Raw genomic sequence first — 18636 nt, 5'->3', positions numbered from 1 at the left:
CACGAATACGCTCCAAAAAATCAGACGGTGAATAAAGAATATTACAAGGAAATTTTGGAACGATTGTGTGACGCAGTGAGAAGGAAACGGCCGGATTTGTGGAGAAGTGGCGACTGGATTCTGCACCACGACAACGCGCCTGCCCACGCATCGCAACTTATCCAGCAATTTCTTGCGAAACGCGGCATCGTTCAGCTTCGTCAGCCCCCATACAGTCCCGACCTGGCTCCCTGCGACTTCTGGCTGTTACCCAAATTGAAAAATCCTCCTAAGGGAAAAAGATTCGATGACGTGGAAGAAATAAAAAGGAACGCGACGAAGCGGCTGTTAGCTATTCCGAAAGCTGAATACACCGAGTGTTTCCGAAAGTGGCAGGATCGCTGGGAGAAGGTTGTAGCTTCCAAAGGAGAGTACCTGGAAGAGGACATCATCGCCATTGATCAGATTTAGCTCTTTCTCCTGTTGCTGCACAAAGTCGGACACTTTCCGGACAGACCTTGTACATAAATTATTATATTGTATAATTTATTTCACATATATAGAAAGATTCACATATCAATATCTTTAATATTAACAATACAATTCAATTCTTAATATTAATAACATTAGATTAGCGTATCTAATATTATTTAATATTAATATAACAAAAATATAATTTTTTTTAACGTGAATAATATTAAAAATAACAACAATGATATTAAAGATATTAAAAATAATTAAAAATAATTTTCATAAATTTGGAACTACATATATTCATATATTCTTTCAACTCTTCTTGCTAATCTCATAAGAGAAAGCGATCGACAAGAATGTACTCACATACATCATCCGATTTACCGATTCCAAGATGGTCATTCATGTATCTAGGCCCGAATCTCGGCGAGGGGATCACCATCCTTTGCCAATCGCAAGATCAATGCGTAGTAAACTAAAAGTCACGCATTTAAAACATAATTAAACGAAAGAATTAAACTACAGAGTTGTAAATAAATAACATGTTTATCTTAACATCATTTTTCCTGCAATCAATTCCCGACGAAAATATGTTGCTGAAAGTACTACGAAATCGATATACTAAAAAGTATTACGAAATTACTGAATGTATCAAAATAAATCATAATTTTCCTTATAAAATTCAATGCAATACTGTGAAATACAAGGAAAGTTAAAATATACTGTTGAAAAGTAATAAAAAATTAAAAATTATGAAATATTAGACATGAAATTTATTGAATTCAACTGTTGCTTTTTTTAAATAAAACATTCTTTAAATAGTTTTCCTAATTGAATTTTTACAGAAATATTGATAAAATGAGAAAATGAAACGGATTCAATTGAGAGAGAGATTATCAGATACATTTTAGCAAAGTAACATTTTTTTTTTCAGCAACATGTTTTCACCAGAGTTGGAAAAGAAATCAAGATTTGCACGCGACTTACATATCTGATACGCGTTTATGTGGTATGGCGTACTGCAGAAATCCGCATACAATAAAAATTAGATAAATTAATCCTATGTTTGTATTCTACGCGCGCACAATGCTCTATCGCTCGCAGAGAGAAGAGTGCAGGACGTTTTCGGGCTGATCGATCTCGAAGAGCGGGCCCGCACTTCGCCCTATCCTACGTGATAAAATAAATACTAATATCGATTAGTCAATTGTGGAATATTCGTCAATTTAGCGTGACGGTGTTAGACATGACGGAGCCTCCGAGCAACTTCATCGCCGTCCGTCATTATTTTTAGCTAAGTGTATATACTGTTCTACTGTTCTTACTTATTCACATTTAATTTAACTTGAATCAAGAAATGCGATCTCAAATCAATGCAAACTTAACGTTCGACTCGACAAATACGTGATGTGGGATCCGGAGGACTTGGACAATCTGACGATTCGAGGGATCTCGAGGGAATTAATGAAGAGAAGCGACGAAAAGCGTGCAGGTTTAATCCGCCGGAAGTGGCAGTATACTTTCAAGCAATATATATGTACAGGATAAAAATACAACAGAATGTTCTCTTCCGCGGCTCCGCAGCCTGACAAAGCCGGATGGAAATTCTCCTTATCTCTATCGTACGAGTATCTAAGTTATGATCAAATATCCGATCGTTAATAAAAGTAAAACTTCGCAGCTATGTAATAGACTATGTATCTTACAGACGCTGCAACTTCCGGTGGATTGGCAGGAACAAATTTACGTCGCATGATCTCCCTGATATTGTAACATTTACGTGACAAACTATCGCCGACGATCATCGTGCGTTTTTAGCGCCAAGCAAGACTGTGTCCCGATCCTGACTTTGTTTTAAGAGAATATCGTAGATTGGATCCGGACAGCCATACTACATACCGACAATATACACAGTGAAACACAGCGAAATCCAATTATTCAGTACTAACATTATCGATTAAGTACCAATGAGCGCGCCAAAATCGGCGACGGCACTCCTGGTTTGCACGCTAATTATTTCAACTAAAGTCACGCCGACAGTTTCGATTAGCTAACTAGTAAAATTATATTTCCGTCTCTCAGTACCAGAGGAAGGAAATTTAATGTGTAGTTGGCGCTGAAGCCTGATTTATATGCAGAGTTCTCTCTAAATTGGTATGCTTTATAATACTATGCTTGAAATCGTGTAATTTTTACTTATTAACACTTTCCTACAAGAATTAGCCGATAAAATTACACTTCTTTTTAACTTGCAATGCTATTAAACTAGCTTGCTCGTGGAAAACGGTATTGTTGCTATTGACTCTCATTGACATTCGTGTAAAAAATCTGTTAACGAAGAGAACATTGTATAAATCAGGCTCAATCGATGTGGTCGGCGCTAAATGGCGAGCAAGCTGCTCTCGCTTGTCGAACGAAGCCATCGGTATCTCCAGATCAATCTCGCATGATGTTCAAACGTTGAAGCGTGTTTCCGAACCGTCGGCGAGCATTAAAGTGACTGTGCGGTTGTTGATCCAAATCAGCCGTGCCAAACGCATAGGGTTCAGTCGGGCCACGTCGTTGATTGGCGCGGTACTGTAGGACTTGACGCAGCGCGTCTGTGAGTTGCCCAGGCCGAACATGCCGCTACTGGTTTGCTGGAAAATCGTGAAATGTCACTCGTCGTTTTCAAGATAAACCAGAACGCTGTTATTCGAATTTTTATGTCTAATTGTACAGTCGATTGTTAGAAGCTAAGAGTAAATGTTAAGCATAGACGTACATATTGACAATAAATAGATTTAGATGTACTAAGCCAGATCATTAGATGATCTGCGAGACTTTTTCATATTTACCTGCCAGAAACATAGTTTATTTTCAGAACAAGAATAACTGACGAGGAACTTTCCTTCCGGCGAAAACGCCAACGCGGTGACCGGCGCCGAGTGAGCTGAGACAGTTTGACATTTAACGTTACCTCGCAATTCGTATAACGCTAGCTGACCGCCGCGACCGCCAACCGCTATCCTACGTGTTGCTGGACAGTGACTGACCTGTAAATAAGAAATTTAAAAAACATGGCCAACGACTATATAGATCGAAATATCAAAAAGTTGTTTTACATAACTTGACAAAATTTTAATAAACAATATAAGTTTAATCATGAAATTATAACTCAAAGGACTTAGTCATAATATAATAATTAATTAGTAATAATTAATAGTACTAATTGTCTCATGAAAAGTCTTAATTATATGACTTACTTGATTAAATCTACACACGGCCGGGAATACTTCGTTCAAAGGCTTCATTTTCAGATGACCTGGATCGAGGCAATGTAAAATAATATCCATGACCTGCGAACGTGATTAAATGCCAATTAATACAAAAAAACAGACATATTGTAAATATGTACAAAACGTGTTGCAGGGACACAAAGTTTCTTTTTTCTTATAATTAAGTTTTGTTGTTCAACATTAAACTTGACTGATACCTCCACAAGAAGATCGCTCATCTCACTCTGCATCTTGTCAATTAGTTGTTCGACGATCCTAAGAATCTCTGGCTTAGCTCTGGTTAAGACACTTGCACCCAGATTGACGTTCAAGGTCTGGGCATTCTGTTGGAGAGTGTTAAACCTGGCTACTTCACGAGCCATCGTGGTGATAAAGGCAGCTGGCCTGGCGGTAGCGATCAGCGTTAAAGCATGACGTGCCGTGCGACAAGAGTCGGCTTGCGGTGTAAGAGGAAGGCCGTATGTCAGACTCGGCACTAACTTGTCTGCATCGCAACACATTTCCAATAGGCCTAAGAGAACCTACGTTAAGAAACAGCGTTAAAAATACTAAATTATTTATTTTACACATATTCGTATATAATATAATTGATATAAAACGAGATTTCATATTTAATTTACATTCCTTTACGCAATGGTTAGTGTCTATTCGCCTTAGTTACAATATAGTTACAATAGTAATATATATGTTTCATTATCATATCAAAACTGATTTAAGACTTTGAAATATAATGGTGCGAAAAATATTCCCCTTTATATATCAGTGCTTGTTGTAAATTTCTATGTCCCAAAGGGTGAAACAATAACAGAAAATATAATGTAAATGCAAACAGATTAAAAGATCACAATAAAATATTCCGGAATTTTTACCTTGGACACATCGAGATACGGTTCCCACACGGTGAATCCCCTGCCAATAAGATCAATCGCGGCTCTTCGTAATGCTGTGTGCAACGGTAACTTTGGAGAATGAGGCGCATGCAATAAATGAGTGAGCGCCATGCTGGTATGCCTGGCAAGGTTGTTGTTTCCTATGCCAAAGCCTTCCACGATCGAGCTCTTCCGTCTTTGCTCGTTATCCCTTCTTTGGTTTGTAGTAGTTACATCCTGGCCAAATTCAGCCCCTATCACGCCCAGCAACACCACTGCCGTGGTTTGCTTTCGCTTCAATTCCGCCACACTCGACGGCTTCCTAGCTATACTAAGTTCTACCAAAAAAAAAATTATAAATTAAGAACTTTTAATTTATTCGACACATATTGTGTATTTTTATCGCGTCAATTTTTTCGCACTACTCAGTTTAAAAGAAAATTTTCTCTAAAAAGTTCACCTTCGGCTAATTCCTCTTCTTCATCTTCTTCTTCCGGTTGCGCCTCGGTCGGTGGCACCGGACTTCCGGCCGCCGGCGAAGTCTGACTCTGCGGTTGCGGCGCAATCGGCTCCTGAGTACTGTACATCGGCAAATACTGTGACCAGTTATCGACAAGCGCTTTGCGACCTTTCGAGCCCATCCTGCCCAACTCAGCAAGCAGCAAAGCTTGTGCTGCTTCTCGAATCTAGAGCATCAAAGTGCAACGTATAAAATACAAGGCCAACAAAATTAATTATAAACAAAATTAATTATAATAGTGTAATTTGCAATAACTCAATAATATAAATGTTACAAATGATTCGTTCTAAAACTGTGAATTTCTTCAGATTTAACACACAAACCTCCACACACTGATGCTGCCATCTTCGTGCCATCATCTCCACTTGCGGTCGCTTGAAGGTCTTTGAACCACCCTGAGCCGCGACTTTATCAGGCAATAATACGCAATGCAAGGTAGCGAGGAGAGACCAACCCTGCTTGATCTGCGCTTGTTGTACCGTATACATTTCCTCATTTTCCTCTTCTGTCTTATTCCAATTTACTGCACCCCTATTGCCCGGCCTATTCATAAAAAAATTTACTTTCCAATAAATATGCTGTATGACTATATTACAATACAATAATTAGGAACAACTGACTATAATCTAGCATTATTGGTTTATGATAATTTAATTATTTTGCGTTAATTTAATTCACCTATGCATCTTGCGGTTTCGTTCTTGCTCAGGTACAAAAGTTGCATTGTTCATCGACATTAAAGTATTCGATAAAGCGACTACCGCCAGTAAATGATTACTCGTTAAAGTTGTCGATAATTCCCAGTGTGCTCTCGCCGTGAATGCTCTAGTGAGTCTCTCTTGCCTAACTAGCTCAGCGGGCAAACGTTGCTCCAATTGAGTTGCAGGCTCACCGACTGGCTCGAGCTGTGTCTGCCAAGTTGGTAATAACAGCGACATGTAGCCTGCAATATATGTAACCTCTTTTAGTTTGCATTTTTACTAAAATATAAAAATTCTCTCGATAATATATTTGAGTTATTTATACATGTAATGTGAATGAATGGATTCGAGACATGAAAAGATCCTCCGTAAATGTGTTGTGATCATGACTGCATGTAAGTTGTAGCAAAAGATTTGTTTTTAAATAACACACATAATAGCATTAACACGTACCTCCCTTGGATAATACCCCGAAGGAGACAGGAACCATAGGCCGTAGTAAACCCAACTTTCCCTCACAAACTCTGTCCAAGTCTGGATCCATGCCCCAGGCGTGCAGGAGGCTCAAGAGCAACTGTGCTACTTCCATCGTCGCATTTGGTTCGCTGAACGCACCGTTTCGTTTCAAATTGTTCTTCGCCGCATCACTGTTATTCCAACTATCGCCTGCAAAGAGTCGAATAGACATGAGTACCGCAATAATTATTGAACAATACTCGCTAGAACAGCAAGAACAGCTACAGTGTAACACAACTGAAAAAAAACAAGACTTTTAACGAGAGAATAAACATATATTGTATAAATATACTGATAAAAATTTATAAAATAAAAGTCCTAAAAAGTATTCACTAACAACAGTCTAACAACATAATTAAAGACATACATACACGTATAATAATAGAAGTAATTAATACATAATCCTCGAACGCAGGACATTATAAACATAATCAGTTACTAAATTAAAGAAAAGCGAGTGGTAATTTTATAAAGACATGTATTAAATGCTACTTAAAAGCCCTCACAAGCGTGCATATCAATAAAATTAAAGCTATCTTAGTAGTAATGATATCCATCTCCCTATTTGATGACGTCCGACTTGTTTAGAAACCTAATGGAATTGTTAAGAATATAATGTGGACAAATGGTGAGGATGGGACTGTTTAGTGCTTTGGAGAAACTAACTACGGTTTTTATCTATTGACACGCGAGAATCATGTGCAAGTTGGCACTCTAAAATACAGAATAAATTCGTGCGAGACACGCTGTAACCGTGAACTATAAAAACCTGTCATTTCAAAGATACTTTGTCTAACCTTTGCCGTCAAATGTCGACGGCTTGAGGCCGACGCTTTCCGCTTTGGCCTGTAATTTAGTATGCACATTCTCCGCACCCTCCTTCATCTTAGCCAATATACCTACAGAAAGAAATCTATCTTTAGATAGCACGATAATCGGAAAGAAATTGTAAGACAATGTCTACAGATGATTGAACTGAAGAAGTCTATAGAGAAACATTAACGTTATTGCAACCTACTAAAAACAGAAGTGAGAAGTCTTTGTGGAATAAAGTAATTATATGTGAACTATATTAAGAATATTATTTAGAATTTAATGTTACAAATTTATAATTTAAGAATTTAAAACAATTCTATATGAAAAATTTTGAAGTTATTATAACGAATAAATGTAAAGACCAAGCTCTAAGTAATTATTGAATGAAGACAGTTGACAGAAAAGAAATAAAACTGTACATAACAGAGCCTACGAAGCACATTTTGCAAATAAAATATAAAATGCACGTCAAACAATCCCTCTCGAGTCGGGCAATCACAAATCAAATCAAGGCTGTGACAAAGAAGGATAACAATGTGTTACATGTGTCAATTAACAGAATAAATTGTTAATATCGGACTTTTAGAAAAATTATGAGAAATTTTTTTCTTATAAATCTTGTAACAGATATTAATGGCTGGGGATTTTAGTTCACTTCAGAAAACTTTTATACATGAACGAAATATGTGAATAAACAAAATTGCGAAACAAGTAACAATAAGAAAACACGATACCGTGACGATCCTTCTCCTTCAATATTCGCTCAACATCACCTGCCTTATCCTTGACGCGACCGAAAAAGTCTACAAAGGGATAGATTAATAGAGATAGCTGCAATGCTTATTCTTAAACGGATAGAACTGCGAAGAAATGTGGTTCTTATTTACAACAGTATATTTTAAGACACGTTTTATCATAATTTAGAGCAACGTGAAAAAATCCTTACCAACAATTTTCTTGTGCGCATCGGGACTAGCAGATTGGGTGAGTGCAGCAACTTTTTGATATTCGGCGGCGGAGATAAGGCCTTGCGCTTCTAAAGAACCGGGTGACATGGCACCGTACTCGTCGCTGAGTAATTGCACTACAATGGACAAATAAATTAAATTATTATCGCAACTTATAACACAGATTATCATGCAAAGGCTTAATAAGTAGAAAAAGAATTACAAATAAATACAAAATCAATTTTTTCAGAGAAAATGTGAGTTGTATGGTAAGGATCTCATACCTATCAGCGCTTCTATGTCGAAAAATAGGATGTGACTCTCCGGATCCTTCGGGTTACTTCTGAATCCTTGAATCATCAGCGGCGAACCTTTGGCTTTTATCTGATTCCCATGATCCGGACCATGTCCACCGTGAAGCTGTTGCAGCTGATGCAGACCTCTTTGCGTCGCGTGTCTAATCGCCGACAGGTTTCGATGGCGCAAACCCCTGAGAAGTAAAAATCGGACGGACTGTAACGGAGAACGTTATCCCGGATGATTTGCTACGCTGAAGAACACGCAAGATTCTCACCATCTGTGCCGCAAGATTTCATTTACCTAAAGAAATGCACGGCAGGATTAGCTAGTCCTAGCTCGCCGCCGGCGGCGGATCCGCCGGCTGCCGCTATAGTGTTCTCGTCGCAAGCGTAGAGCACCTCTTCCGCGATAATGCCTAGAAGAACAAGTGAATTCGCTGTTCTCATGAATTCTACACGCAATTTACAAAATGTGGTAACACAAGACAGAGAGCGCAATAAATATCTCCGAGGCTCTGAGAAAGGAACAATTTGAGTAATCCTAAGAAATTGGAAGATTAGGAAAATACGAATAATCCTTGAGCTGAAACAACGTGGAGCAAACAAACCGTGCAGTACGCGATCCAAGTGACCAGTTTCCATTTGCCAGACGTACACGGCACCGTCCGAACATCCGACTATCATGAAATCATCCAGTGGCCTCCACTTGATGGTCACGACCGGGAAAAGATGACGCGAAGCAAGCACGACGCATTTCCTCTCCGCTAACGAGAGCAATGTAACACTGTGGTCCGACGCGACGCTGCAAACGCATTTCTGTATTCTGGGCTGCAAATATATAAATACATACATATAACTCTTTATATGTTAAACTTTGATCGATTTTTAGCAATGATATTTTTCACGGATCAAGACTTGACTAGAGCGATTAGAAATTAGTGGTCACATCGTACGAAGTTTTATGATGAAAATAAGCAAATAGCCGTACACTGCAATTATCGGGTGGCACCATCAGTTGCGTGATTTCACCGGCATGAACGCAAAACCGATGGATCAATGTGCCGGCGTACAAATCCCATAGGCAGACAGCAAAGTCCACGGAACCGGAAACAAGATGAGTGCGATCGTAACGAGGCGCCGCGCCGTGGGGATAAAGCAGACAATTTACTCGTCCTGAGTGGCCCAACAAAACTTGATGCGGTGGCCAATCTGAACATATACAAAGGACAATTAAAAATTCAATCGCGAAAAATTTTTATGTTAATTTAAAGTGAGTTTTAACGTATGGAGTTGTGTTACATTTTAAATCATTTACTTGTATTTTCTAATTAGTTTTACATCACATCGACTTTAGCATTTTTACATAAGCATAACTTAGAGAGATTCACATCATTATCAGTACTTTATATGTACGGAGGGCTTTTATAGAGAAATAATGAAAATATGATGATACCATCGTATTGCTGATGATTCCCGTGGAGTAGTTGAAGCATTACGGTTTGCGTCGCCGGCACGATGATAATACTGCCATCCTCACGACCAACGACTAATCGACTCTGCTGCGGTAAATATATGCAGGCAGTGAGCTTAATGCCGTGGCCATCGCCGGTGTCCAACTGATCGAGTATCCCTACAGGAGGCGGCTTCATTGCACCCCAGGCCGCGGTAAGACTCGTCTTCACGGTCGGTGACAATGCCGGTGTTGACGATCCGTCATTCTCGGAAATCTGACCGAGTTGCTGTGTCGTTACGTCCGGTACTGTCCAGAGAATAACGACGCCCTCGCTGTCCCCGCGTAACAGATACTTTAAGGTCTGGTTCTGACGCTGCACGGTGACCAGTCGCATGGCCGGCGGACAAGAAAGAGGCTAAAACATGGGAGAATCCGCGGATGTTAGGAGGTACATAAACAACGTTCGAGAATTGGAGGAAACCGAGATGAAAGATTAAAGAATTCTAGGAATCGATAACTATAATCCATAACTATAAAAATAAGTCTTCCTACGATCAACGACCACGATCTTTAGACTGAAAGATTCCTGAGATTAAAGAAGCCTTGGGAATAAAATATTACAGTAAAAAATTCGAAGAGTTGAACACAGAACAATTAAAAGATGCGTCTATAATACAATTATCAAGACAAGAATACTCTATTACAACATTTGTGAATTAGAAGAAATTGAGAAATGCAAGATCAAAGAATTCAAGGAATCTACAACTATAAGAATAAAACTTCCTATGACCAACAATTTATAGAATTAAAGGTTCCTGAGATGAAAAGGGTCTTAGAAATAAAAGATTTAGAGTTAAGAGTTCAAAGAAGTGAGTTGAACATAGAACAAATAAAAGATGAAAATCTACAATAGATTATGAAGGTATAATTATACTCCTTATCGCTATACGATAGAAAAGTATTTCTTACCTTATCTCCAGGTTGCGTTAATGTGCAGTACAGATACGGCTGGTCGTACTCTGCACCAGCGGTGTGAAAGTTTTTGTTATCTGCAACGCTACTGTATATTGTGGAAAGAAAATTCGTGATCAGTGATTATTTTCATGTCTATAAAATAAAGATTTAAACACTGTTCATGGACATTGTTTTCCACAGAGAAAATATCGTCAAATACAACACAGAACATAAAAATCTTTACATGTTAAATATGCATATTCAAGAAAACCGTGTCCAAGAATAGCCCAACTATTTTTTTTTTATATTGCTTAAGCTTCATATTGCATCGAATTGCTTCAAGTATGCGTGTTTATTTGCCGACTATGTTTACTAGCAAGCGAACGCTGCGAGTAAACGTCTTTTCGAAGCAATAGCATTTTCAGATTATAAACGATACACAAAGGTCTGTAAAATTATCTGTAAAAGGTTTGGTGTCAAGATTTGGATAAAGTTTATCCCATTAAAATTAAAATAGTCAAAATTATTCTTGTGCTAGAGAAAAAGAAAAAAATTGCAGACTTAAAAATACAATATACATATATCTCGTCCCTTTTATCTTAGATCTAAAAGATAGCACTGGCTTTTGAATATCGAAATATTTTGCCCCTATGCAGAATCTATCTTTTTACAAATGAATTACCTTTGTGTCACGTCTGTTACTTTAATAATAATCGCACAGTTAATAATAACAGTGCAAAGCAACTTAAAGCAAACAGAATGTGAGAACATAAGTAATGAGATATGGTAATATATAATTCTTCCTCGCATTTACCTTCTTTCGTATCTTTACGTTTTCACCTTGTCTATATTATCTGTTTGAACTGCGATTAAGAATTGTCAATGATTATGATGGATTGAATATACGCGTGTGCAACAGGACGTATATGAGCTCGTATGTAAACGCCAATGAAAATTCTTGACATTCGCTAAAAGCACGAGAGAAAATGAGAATAAAAGTGAAGGTACCATCGTGGGTTGAGGTGTTCATCGATAATACGCCTAATTCGCGATGTAATAAAATTCGTCAGAACAAAATATTATATAAAATTTGATGCATTTGCACAGTGAACGTCAATACGAATCTACGCTGCCGAGTTTACCATACCACCTTGTACCAAAACTGAGTAAAAGCGAATTATTGTGTTTACAAACACAAGAGAAAGGTGAAGAAAAATGAAAAAAAAAACGAATAAAAAGACGAAGAGAAAAACAAAGACTAGAAGAGAGAAAGAGAGAGGACAGTATGGAGAACATGTACAAGTGATAATGCGGGTTACCTGCTGAGAGCCTTGCCCTTCAGCTTGCTAGAAGAACACCAGATCCCGCGTAGAATGCAGTAGAGGTGAATAATATGAAAAAGACATCACCGTAAAACGGATCATTGCGATCATTGTTAATTCATATGCATGTACGAAAGTTCTGTTCTGGGACTGTGCAACGAAGTTGTATGAATTGCAGAGAAGTTCCTCAAAAAAGGGTGCCTTTACAATTACTTTTACACGAAAGAACAAAATATGACAAAGGGATTTTACTTAATTAGCATTTTTATCGTTGTTCACGTTCAGATTTAATCGTCTATTAATATTAATCACACACTTCTGATGTCAACTTCATAGTTACATTCGAAGTATCCTTATTACATATTCTCGAATGGAAGTCGAGTGGAGATAGCTATGTGAAGGTAAAGAATGCATTACTTTTCATTTCATGAAATCGGCTTGTTAAATATGTAGCGCAATTTTGATAAACGACAATGTGACTCCGGATATGTAGGCGCATGATAAATGGTTACAAACAAGGTAAAAAATAAAATATCGAAAGGGTGCATTGCCAGCAAGTGCTTCTACAGCATTCAGCCCTATAATTGAAAACTTGGAGAACTTATTGCCGGGTTGATGCGCCTAACAATTAAACGAGAAATTCAGAGTGATTTTGGCGGTACTTTTTCATGTTGCACGTTATATATATACACACACATATATATATATTATATATATACACATTAAAGATTAAAAGAGCCATGAAACATCTGTGAGATAATTTCCCACAGATGCGTCACGTAAATCACGATTAAGTATCTAACTATTTCAGCATTTGTTAATAGCAATAAACTGCTTTACAGGGTCGATGAAGTGCGCTTTAGTAACCATAACCATGCTACTAGACTATTAATATAACTGTTTCTTCACACAGAAAAATACATTGTTAGAGATATGATTTGCAAAAGAATTTTAATACTTATATAAACGCGAAAATAAACTACCTGTCAAGTTGTACCAGAATCCTAGAAGCAATAAAGGGATGTGCTAATCAATAAGATTCAACATTCGAGTATCTCGGTCGAATTGTTACGTAATATATCACTCATTCGCAAATATTAAGAGCTCGGGGTGTGAGAGAGATAATTATTTCATTCGTTAGGCAACCAGGGAGAAGAAAACCAAAGTGTTTAAATAGATATTTCTAGAGTATACTCTTGACAAATCGGTGGCGTTTATCAAAGAAACTTATCGTACGTTGCGTTAAAGGGGTACGTACTTTGCTGGGAGCTTATATAAATATCCGTGACCTTCGTCGCTCCACAGGATGACCCTATCGGCGGCCAAGAAATCACCTGCCATCCAACGCTCGCCACGTGGAGCCGTTATCGAGCAGAGAACTGAGAAATCGCCAGCGTCAAATATCTATAACGTTGTTCCAACAATATACATTATAAACGCATAGCTTCTGACTAACGATGCAATTAATATAAGATGTTCTATAAAAGAGAATCCCGATTGCCAAACCTTTATTCCATTTACTCCGGTAATTACCTGCCAATACTTGGAGCATACGATCAGCACCGTCCTCTGATTGTAGGGGCAGCAGGTCATCGCGAGCGCGTTCAAGCAGCGGATCTGTTTACTCTCGTGTTCGTACAGGGGCTCGCTGTTCCGATTCTCGTGGCCCAAGAGCGTCCACACCTTGACTGTGCCCGTCGTCGTCAGAGCCAGCACGACGTCGTCTTTAAACGAATGAAAGCGCCTGTTGCGCGTTAAGTAAATCTAGGAGGGCGTTGTAGCATTTTTAAGCGATAGAACGTTTCGTTAGGAATCACCCGGACAGTGTTCGCTGTTCGCTATGAACAACGAGATTTGCCAGCTTCAATGAATCGATGTAATTAACTTACAAGTAAATATTTATGTCAGATATCGAATAAAGCGGCCGAAATTAGTATTACAGGTGATTAAAGGTAGCGTTATTCTAGTAGGTACAATATGATCCTCGTGAGGCGGTAATAATTCTGTATGCGTTAAGTATAGTATTACATGCATGCCAGATGTTCCGTGGAGTAGAAAGCGATACGTATTGAATTACAGCGAAATCATGCTCAACTCCAGTTATGCAGAAACTATGTGTGTACTCAATTTACTTGACTAAGCAGAATTCGAGGATTACACTGATTAAAACACAACAATTAATGTGTATAGTTGCGGGCGTTAATAAGATATTTACATTTTTCGTAATGATAACACAATTTTGTCCGTCCTGTTTCTTTTTTTAATATTACTTTAAGGCCTTTGTTTGCAATTAGTTTGATTTAATGCACATATAATGCTAATTTTACTGACTCCACGTACAATGTATTAAAAAGAAACACAAGCTGTAAATTAGCACTCCGGTGTAACTGTGATAAATAGCGATATAAAAATTACAAACTAATTCGGCAAATTACATTTAAAGCTGTAAACATTGGTGCTTCCTCTCTTACAAATTAAAATTATAAACTGCAAAATAGGAAGAGAGAATTTAGAAAAAGATACTCTCTATTGCTAGATAATTTTAGTCATTTTACATTTTAGAGAAGTAATCGATATGGTTTTAAACATTAATATACATGTAATTATAGTACGAGAGATAAAATTTAGCAGTAACATAGAGCGTGCAATTGTTGCCGCGTGTAAATATGTATATTATAATATATATGTATACTTACGAGTAGAGATAGAAACATAGTATACCAGATGAAAGTGTTATGAAAGTGTAATGAATTGCGATGTGTGTAAATATATAATAGATGACATGTCTCCTCATAAATGTGAGTAACAGGATAGATACGTGAATGATACTGTTACTTAATATAAAAAGAACGAGGAGTGAAATGAGCCGTTAGTAATGATTAGATTGTTCCAGTGACGATGTGCAGGGAAGAGATGGTGTGAACCACGATTAGATAGAAGAAAAAAGTAAACGAGAGAAGTGATACAGCCTCGACTGCCAGCGCACTAGCGCTGACTTGTGTCCAGTTTCATTAACATGCTGCAACAATGTAACTGTTATTAAGTGGTCAGTCCAAAAATATTAAATATATAAAACTGCTACTGTCACACTAGGGTACAATATGGACGACCTTACTCGCGAAACCGAGTAATAGGCCACCGAAAGATAAGAACTCGAAATACTTCTCGAAAAGACAATCCCTGTTTATATCCAAAGCACAAAGCTTCTTCAGGTTAATTGCCTAAGAAAAAACAACCGTAAAGTAGCAGATTATAAAATTTTAAGTATAAAAGAGACGTCTGTACAAATGCCTCATATACCGTTAGTTGCTATCAAGTTACACTAGTACGATCGTTAATTATCTTCCAACTTAATTTCACTCGAATCAGACGCAAAGATAACCAAAAGAGAGAAACTTTACCGCTAATATCCGCAAAAGTTCTTTACTTAAAAAGGAACACATAAATATACAAGATAATGAAACACCAAAAGATACTGTTTCGCACGTTGCTGAATTTTCATTTGTGCCAAAGATATCAAGCATTGACTGTTACGTAAGAATTATTGAAAATAAGAAAAGAAAACAGTTTTAGACAGCAGTAAATGTGAGACTGTTGCGAACCGAATTGTCGCGCTAAAGCTGGATGTACAATAGACGCCGAAAGTCTGCAGGCCACAAGAAGAAATCGGCCAATGACAGTCGATTATTCTTGTCATATTTGACTATAATTGGTCAATTTCTTGCGGCTTACGACTCGCTGCGTCTATTGTAGATTCAGCTGAAACTTGAATATAAATCCGTCACGACAGCTGTATCGCGATTAATCCTTATTCAGTATCTGTTGGCAGTGAAGTTGGATAGAAGGTAGCTGTTCATGGTACAAAGCGTAGGTGTGATGGAGTGTAACTAACTTGTATGCACGTAGAACCGACCTTTCCGTTTGGCCGGCCGCAAAACGTGCAAGGCGCTAATCCAGTCTGGATTCACGCGAGAGCTCAGGGTAAACAGCACCTCCAAGCTGAATGGGTCCATCACCAGAACCTCGGGATAGTATCTGAAATAGACGTATAACAGTTTAGGCCCCGAGTGAGACGTATGTGTCCGTGACAAATGCGACTCCACCGTGTGCTATGTAATGTCTACGGATAATGTCATTTCTACCCAGAACAAAACAATCTGACGTCCTCCCCGCCCGCGGAGACGTAGGGCAGCATTTGCGTGTGAACGCTGTTGAGCTTCACTGCCTCGCGACACTTTCCATCGACCAGGTCCCAAGTGCACATCTCCCCGCTCTCGCTGCTGCTGACGATGAAATTCTGCTCCATCACGACGCTGGCTCGGCTGAGGCACATTATCGGGGCGGTGTGTCCAACCAGCAGGCATCTCGGGGTCATCTGCATCAAAAACCATAATAGTGGCGTCAATCAATAATGAACGAAGACAATTTGCAGCCGTTCTGCATATACTCGTTATTTATACACATTCGACTCGGTGTTTACTTGTCACCCTTGAGAGTAACTGCTGCGATCCGCATTTTACATTTTAAACTTTCGACAATTGTTTAAATTTGAACTACAGATATGCGAGCCACATCCTCATGTTTCACTGACTACAATTATAAAAAAATTTTACACCTTTGACTTTGATTTAATTTGAACATTGTTTAACTTTAAACTACAGGTATGCGAACCATATCCTCACGTTTCACTCCTGTTCTCTTGGCTACCTGACATTTTAAATGATTGTAGTCAGGTCAAATATTCTTTGATCTTTTGAGGCCTGTGTCCACGATGCTAGAACTTGGCCCTAGTTCTAGTTTCGAGAAATGTATAGCCCAACAACTTGTAGCTATTCCATAAAAGCTGGCCTTTACCAATGGCACAACGGGGCACGTGAGATTAATAATTGTTACATCGCCAAAGGCAGTTACAATCACAACTGAAACGTCCAATTGTATTTGCTAGGTTTGTTAAATGATTGACCTGCGTTTCTGACTCCCGGCGCCTTTCCCATAGATAAATTTCGTTTTCTATACCTTGAATGTTTCCGGATCCACTTGCCACAGACATATTTGTCCATCGTAACATCCTGTCACCAGTGTCTTCTGGTCCCGGGACAGGTAGACGCAGGAAATACAGTGGGTCGGCGCTATGCGTCCCCACAGCACTATGGGCACCACCAGGCTGGTGCCTGCTGTCATCTTCGCAGACAATCTGGAAACAATTAATAATGCAACCAACGAAATCTTGACGTAATTTCGTTACCGTGTCGCTCGGCGCTAACAGTTCTCCTTCGTTGATCGACGCGCGCCTCGACGCGACCCGGGGAACAAAACACCCGGTTGAAAGGGGAAGAGAGCCAGCTCGCAGAGTCAAATGCCAGAGTGATTGATCGTTTCGACGCGATTCGAAGCACTGTCAGTCGTATATCTCCGCGTGCCGTCAATCAGAAAAAATGTTGAGAGCGCGAGAGATAATTCCCGGCGGTGAATTAGATTCCGGGAAACTGAAATATACAGTCGCGACGTTATCGCGATGGTATCGCGAGTGGGAGATAAACCGCGCAGTAAAGTGACAGGCCGAGCGATCGCGGCTCACCGACGCGCCGAGGGCGCGCGAATCCGCGGGGAGGCGTGTCGGGCTGACGGAGGCACGTTCAGGTTGACGAAATCACTCAGGATCGTCGCGAGGGGGGCTGATTGAGAGCAATTAAAGGCGTCTGCTACATCATGTTGGCAAAATGTCACACGGACGATCAAGGCTGCGGGGCGCCGTCGCGCCGCTACCGCGAGCGGAGCAGAGCGTGTTCGCGGCGCTGACAACGGTCGCGCGGGCGCGAAAACCGCGGAGAATAATTACCGCGAGTCGACGGAGCACCGCTGACGATCGGCCGGGACGTCGCAGTTGGCCGACACCTGCCGAAAATCCACCCGGATCCCTCACTGCGCTCCCGCGACCATCGCTGTCGCGCTGCCGTGGACGATATTGGACAGTGCGGGCGAGACAGCGATCAGCTGTTCCGCCGCGAAAGTCCCTAGAAATCGATCGCGCGCAGAATTCGACGCGGGGTGCTTTCGCGACGTAGATCAAAATGATCCGGATCAAAATGATCCGTGCTGTGATTGGTCAAATCTGAAATTTCGTAGCATCACATTGAAATTTTATTCAATGAAATTCCAGATTTGACCAATCATAGCACGGATCATTATGATCGGATCATTTTGATCTACGTCGCGAAAGCACCCCTGAAGGCCATATAACCTCTATTATTATTTACATTAGATTGAGACTAATGCCATTCTAAAATGTTCCTTAAGTAAAAGTTCGTCATATAATGGGACTATTTGTTCATAATAATTTAAATTTCATTTTTCTGACGCACACCACGTTCTTCTATATGAAGGTTATTTGGTAATTGTTCTTCAAATTCTTCAATTACAAATTTTATTACATTATTTCTCTCTACAATATCATCATCTAATAATATTATATTATTTATATCCATGATATCACTTTCACTACACTTAT

The 18636-nt window shown here is 39.2% G+C and overlaps 1 protein-coding gene across 8 annotated transcripts; it reads right to left on the bottom strand.

Annotated features, from left to right (window-relative positions):
* Nucleotides 1-1933: 1933 nt before the first annotated feature.
* LOC105563042 (WD repeat-containing protein 7) lies at nt 1934-18113 on the bottom strand. Of its 8 annotated transcripts, none has more exons than XM_012014308.1 (26): nt 17968-18113; nt 17145-17322; nt 16271-16503; nt 16021-16163; nt 13662-13852; nt 13387-13532; nt 13112-13132; nt 12126-12152; nt 10822-10912; nt 9853-10267; nt 9388-9608; nt 9008-9227; nt 8701-8815; nt 8385-8590; nt 8100-8237; nt 7888-7956; nt 7135-7236; nt 6275-6487; nt 5799-6063; nt 5444-5663; nt 5061-5286; nt 4601-4938; nt 3929-4252; nt 3699-3791; nt 3291-3488; nt 1934-3092 (listed from the first exon to the last, which is right to left on the bottom strand). In XM_012014308.1, exons 2-26 carry the CDS (start codon nt 17307-17309, stop codon nt 2907-2909), a joined length of 4566 nt encoding a protein of 1521 aa, XP_011869698.1. In that variant the 5' UTR covers nt 17310-17322; nt 17968-18113; the 3' UTR covers nt 1934-2906. The 8 variants fall into 8 exon arrangements, with proteins under 8 accessions (XP_011869698.1, XP_011869701.1, XP_011869700.1 ...); XM_012014311.1 differs by having other exon boundaries at nt 16042-16163; nt 17968-18112; XM_012014310.1 differs by lacking the exon at nt 17968-18113 and adding an exon at nt 17374-17756.
* Nucleotides 18114-18636: the final 523 nt, after the last annotated feature.

The sequence above is a fragment of the Vollenhovia emeryi genome, unplaced genomic scaffold (assembly GCF_000949405.1).
Source record: "Vollenhovia emeryi isolate VEMERY1.0 unplaced genomic scaffold, V.emery_V1.0 DF939181.1, whole genome shotgun sequence".
NCBI lineage: Eukaryota > Metazoa > Arthropoda > Insecta > Hymenoptera > Formicidae > Vollenhovia > Vollenhovia emeryi.
This window is presented reverse-complemented; position numbering and strand designations above follow the sequence as displayed.

What these genes read in the sequence shown, in the direction of transcription:
- LOC105563042 (XM_012014308.1), bottom strand. Translation starts at nt 17,309, where the DNA reads ATGACAGCAGGCACCAGCCTGGTGGTGCCCATAGTGCTGTGGGGACGC. An exon ending in TGCCACCCGATAATTGCAGT is followed by an intron (nt 9,228 to 9,387) that starts GTACGGCTATTT and finishes ATATATTTGCAG; the next exon opens with CCCAGAATACAGAAATGCGT. An exon ending in CGACATAGAAGCGCTGATAG is followed by an intron (nt 8,238 to 8,384) that starts GTATGAGATCCT and finishes TGTCCATTGTAG; the next exon opens with TGCAATTACTCAGCGACGAG.